A 3,966-nucleotide genomic window follows, 5' to 3' on the forward strand; every position below is an offset into this window, starting at 1 on the left:
GATTGGGGCTTTACATTATTTACATTATATAAATAATAATGGTTATAAGCTCAAGGGATGGATTTAAATTAGGGGCAGTCACCATTTACCTCTTCACTTGTAGAACCATCCGTCTCCAACAAAATTAACAAAATATAGGGGAGCGAAGCCCAGGATACATGGTCGAATGTTATTCTGCTACCACTTTTAGCACAAATGGGCTTACCAGTGTCTATATCCTGCAGAGTTTTCTGTATTATAACGTTTCCTTGTCTCTAAGAAATATCCTTGTTTATGTGAACAATCCATTATCTAGTGCATTGTGTTTTTAAGGACATTTTGCAGTCAGTGACCTAGTGGCTGAGAAGGGATGGTGTTGGACCCCTCCCCTCTGGATATCAGTAGAAGGAAGTACCGAACATTATTGAGGCTCTACAATGTAAATTTTGGAAAGTTTATAACATTTTTTAAAGGGTTGTTAAAAAAAATTAGAATAATTTAGCCACTTTTGCTATAAAAGAATGCAGCAAGCTTTAATATTTCTTGTAAATGTACTATTTGCAGTCAAATGGTATCTAAAAATATATATAAATATATATCAAATCAAAATTATCCCGTTTACCTCTAATCAGTTTTGTACTACAGGTTATGGAAACAATGAATGCACAAAATGCTGTTTATTCGGCAATGGTGACTTCCACATCAACATCAGGTTCAATGCTGATGCTTGTGATCTGCTTGACCACTTCTGAAGGGGAATGCAGATCAATGACACGCTTGTGAATCCTCATCTGGAAGCGATCCCAGGTCTTGGAACCCTCACCACAGGGGGTTTTGCGGGTGGTGATGCGCAGGATCTTGGTTGGCATGCGCACTGGTCCCTTCACCTTCAGCTGCTTGTCCTTGGCTCCACGAACGAGCTCGGAGCAAACTGTTGAAAAATGAACACTTATATTTTACCACTATTTTAACAACTTTTAAAGTTACATGGAGTTTAAGTTTCTATAAACAATTACTTGAAAATGAACACATTTACTTGTAAGTACTAGAGAAACTGACCCTGCACAGCAACTACTAGAATATTTTTACTTGTTTATGAATACGTAGTATTGAAAGATACTTTAAAACACTTGAATACACAGTACATCTATGCTTCCAAGTAACTGGTAGGAAGCATTGCAATATTCCACTGCACACCAAATAATTCCGATTTTAGAAAACTAAAATAATGACAGGCAAGCCCTATATTCCTTTAAAAAGGAGACATGAAAATTTAGATTTTAAAATTGGGGAAAAAAGTAAACATCAATTGGAGTCTGTAATTAAATATATCAACAAACCTTTTATGCAAAAGATACAAATAGATTAACAAATTTCAAGAAGTCTGCACAACTCCTACCTTTCTCAAGGGACTTGACATTGCTTGAGGTGAGGGTAATGCGGATGCGATGGATGGGCGCAGAATCATCCATCATCCCCCCCTTCATGTCACTCTTGTCATACATCGCCATTCTGGAAAGGTTAAGCGCTTTAATACTTGTGTAGGAGTTTGTTTATACCAACTTTTTGTACAACAAAAGCAGGATAACTAATCACTGCTTACTAACTGTTTTGAGAATATAGCCTTCCTCGATATTTTGCTCAACCCAATGGCGACGGGTCACGGCTATCGCCGTCATAACAATACGCCCGATTTGAGGCGTGCGGCTGTCTGCAGCGGCGCCGCGCCAAAACGCCCCAAAGCAATGATTCGGCTTGATGTACCGAATTCATGTGCTCAGAGTCGGCGCGCTGCCGCCGTTCGCCAGAGCCTAGAGTTTTTTTTAATTTACTATACCCGACGCCATTGGGTTAAAACAGTTTTCTATAGGAGAATCTGTATACTAAAATAATGCATACATACATGAAAAAGTGCTACCACAAGCAAAATACATGGCAAGAAAATTTAATATTTTCTTTGTGAAACAGGCAACTCAGTTGCCAAGAACAAACACTAGTTGTGAAAAATGGTGGAATTACAACCCTTGAACATCTAAGCCTTCACATCAGACCCTTAAACATTGGACTCAAATTATTTGCAATTTGTTAGTGTTTCCAGGTTCTAAATCATCAAGACAAAAAATTTGGTTAATGTACGAGATCAATGCTACTTTTAAAGAATATTACACATTCTGTATGCTGTGATTTCCTGTATGAAAATGAAAAAATATTGCACTTGCATCATGGTATAAAGTAATAAACCAACTGCACAAGTAATGTGTAATTTGTTCTGTTCATGCAATACTACATACTTGTGAAAATATTTTCTAAAGATGAATACCTGCTCTTCTGTGTTTATGTATTCCATTTATTCTTTTACTATCAAACATATTTCACATTTTCTAACTATTTATAATCTTCTGCACACACTTTCAAGACCAGGAATTTTGACTTCTCCACAAGTTGTCACTTCTGCACAGTTGCTGGCAAGTTTTGTTCAGACTGTAATCCAAGTCTTGGACCATTCTTTTATTAGTACAGTTGTGCATAAACTTATAAATATGTGCATAAATCATGGTGTTATTTCAGAGCTTACACAAAAAACGAAAAAATAGGTGCTGGTTAGACAAAGGTTTAACTGTTATGACACCTATATTCTACACAAGAAAGATAAGAGTAATGTGTCTACTTTTTGGTTCTGTGCTTTTGAAGTGAAAAATATTGTAATTTGCATTTACTAGAGGAATGAATTTACTAAGGATTATAAACAATTTGCAACTGGGCCTGTTCAATTTGGGAAGTACTTATCACACTGTCCTAATACTGAAAATCAAATTGGAGGGGAGAATTATATTGTTGAAACTGGACTAAAATATTATATGGGGAGGGTTAGTGACAGGCAGTGGGTGTCATTTTGCAGAGAGAAGAACCATTTTTCTGGTTCCCCCAAAAGAGGGACAGTGGAGCCATTCTCAGCACAAGAGAATGCTCAACTCATAGTGCCACCACAGTATAATTTCTGGAAAACTTTAAACACTTTCAAATGTTGACTTCCAGCATTTAACCATAAATCACAAATATAAAGGACTAGGTGACAGGAGCCCACAACAACATTGTGATCAAGTGGCGGGATGCAAAGAGGGGCGTGTCAGTGTTTGGTAACTGGAAGTGCCACTTTGAAGGATACCTTGCATGTGTGGAGTTCATGGTGTGATTTCTAGAAGCCAAAATGCTTCAACCAATTTCTTCAGACTGCAACAAAGCTGTATCCAACTTCTGCCTATGGTCAAACAAATGGGAATTAGGTGTAAATATCACAGGCTTCTGCTGCCTACTGATGGATTAGGTCGAATATATAATAGGAACATAACATAGAAATACCACAACACAGGGTTCAGTTTGCATATATGGTGTGGATCCCCCTTTTTTCTTAATTGTTGCATCAGTATGCAGACTTGGGTTTTAGGTATTTCTGTAGACTCATCTACAGTACTACTAACTGCACATCCTAAATGTGCCAACCACCACAGATTGAGCACGCGCGTGTGTGGGTTACAATTACAATTACACAGGAACGTTCCTGCAGGGGACACATTTGGAACCATTTAAAGTAATTCTTTTTGAAAAGTTCAGCAAAGGACATCAAGGTCTTTCTGACCAATCAGGACCATTTCGGAAAGCCCTGCACTCGCACACTAAATGTTCAGTGTGTGTCTGGCCGCTGTCAAAGTGAGTGTACGTGTGAAAAATATATTGAAAGCTTGCCCCTGGAAATACTACCACGTTGATGACCGCGTATTATGGTGACGTGTAATAACGGAGGTGTGACGATAGAAGGTTTGTACAATCTAATTACCGCATAATGAAAACCGCATTTACTGGACAAAGTACATTAATAAAATCATGCAAAAAAAAAAAAAAAAAAAAAAAAAATTGCTTCTCATACGACAATAATACACAGTATTAATACAAATCATTACCAATTTGGCTACGGTAATTGGGTTTGCC

At 37.6% G+C, this 3,966-nt stretch overlaps 1 protein-coding gene across 2 annotated transcripts in view; it reads right to left on the reverse strand.

The window, feature by feature from the left end:
• Positions 1–641: 641 nt before the first annotated feature.
• LOC125026371 (40S ribosomal protein S20-like) overlaps positions 642–3,966 on the reverse strand; it is a 4,984-nt gene continuing 1,659 nt past the window's right edge. Inside the window, exons 2-4 of one of the 2 annotated variants that reach the window (XM_047614778.1) lie at positions 3,146–3,238; positions 1,379–1,491; positions 642–910 (exon numbers count right to left, since the gene is read on the reverse strand). In XM_047614778.1, the coding sequence (XP_047470734.1) occupies positions 657–910; positions 1,379–1,491; positions 3,146–3,165 (387 nt within the window). In that variant the 5' untranslated portion in view covers positions 3,166–3,238 and the 3' untranslated portion in view covers positions 642–656. The remainder of the gene's footprint in view (positions 911–1,378; positions 1,492–3,145; positions 3,239–3,966) is intronic. The other variant, XM_047614786.1, reaches the window with a different exon arrangement.

The sequence above is a fragment of the Penaeus chinensis genome, chromosome 1, assembly GCF_019202785.1.
Source record: "Penaeus chinensis breed Huanghai No. 1 chromosome 1, ASM1920278v2, whole genome shotgun sequence".
Taxonomy (NCBI): Eukaryota; Metazoa; Arthropoda; class Malacostraca; order Decapoda; family Penaeidae; genus Penaeus; species Penaeus chinensis.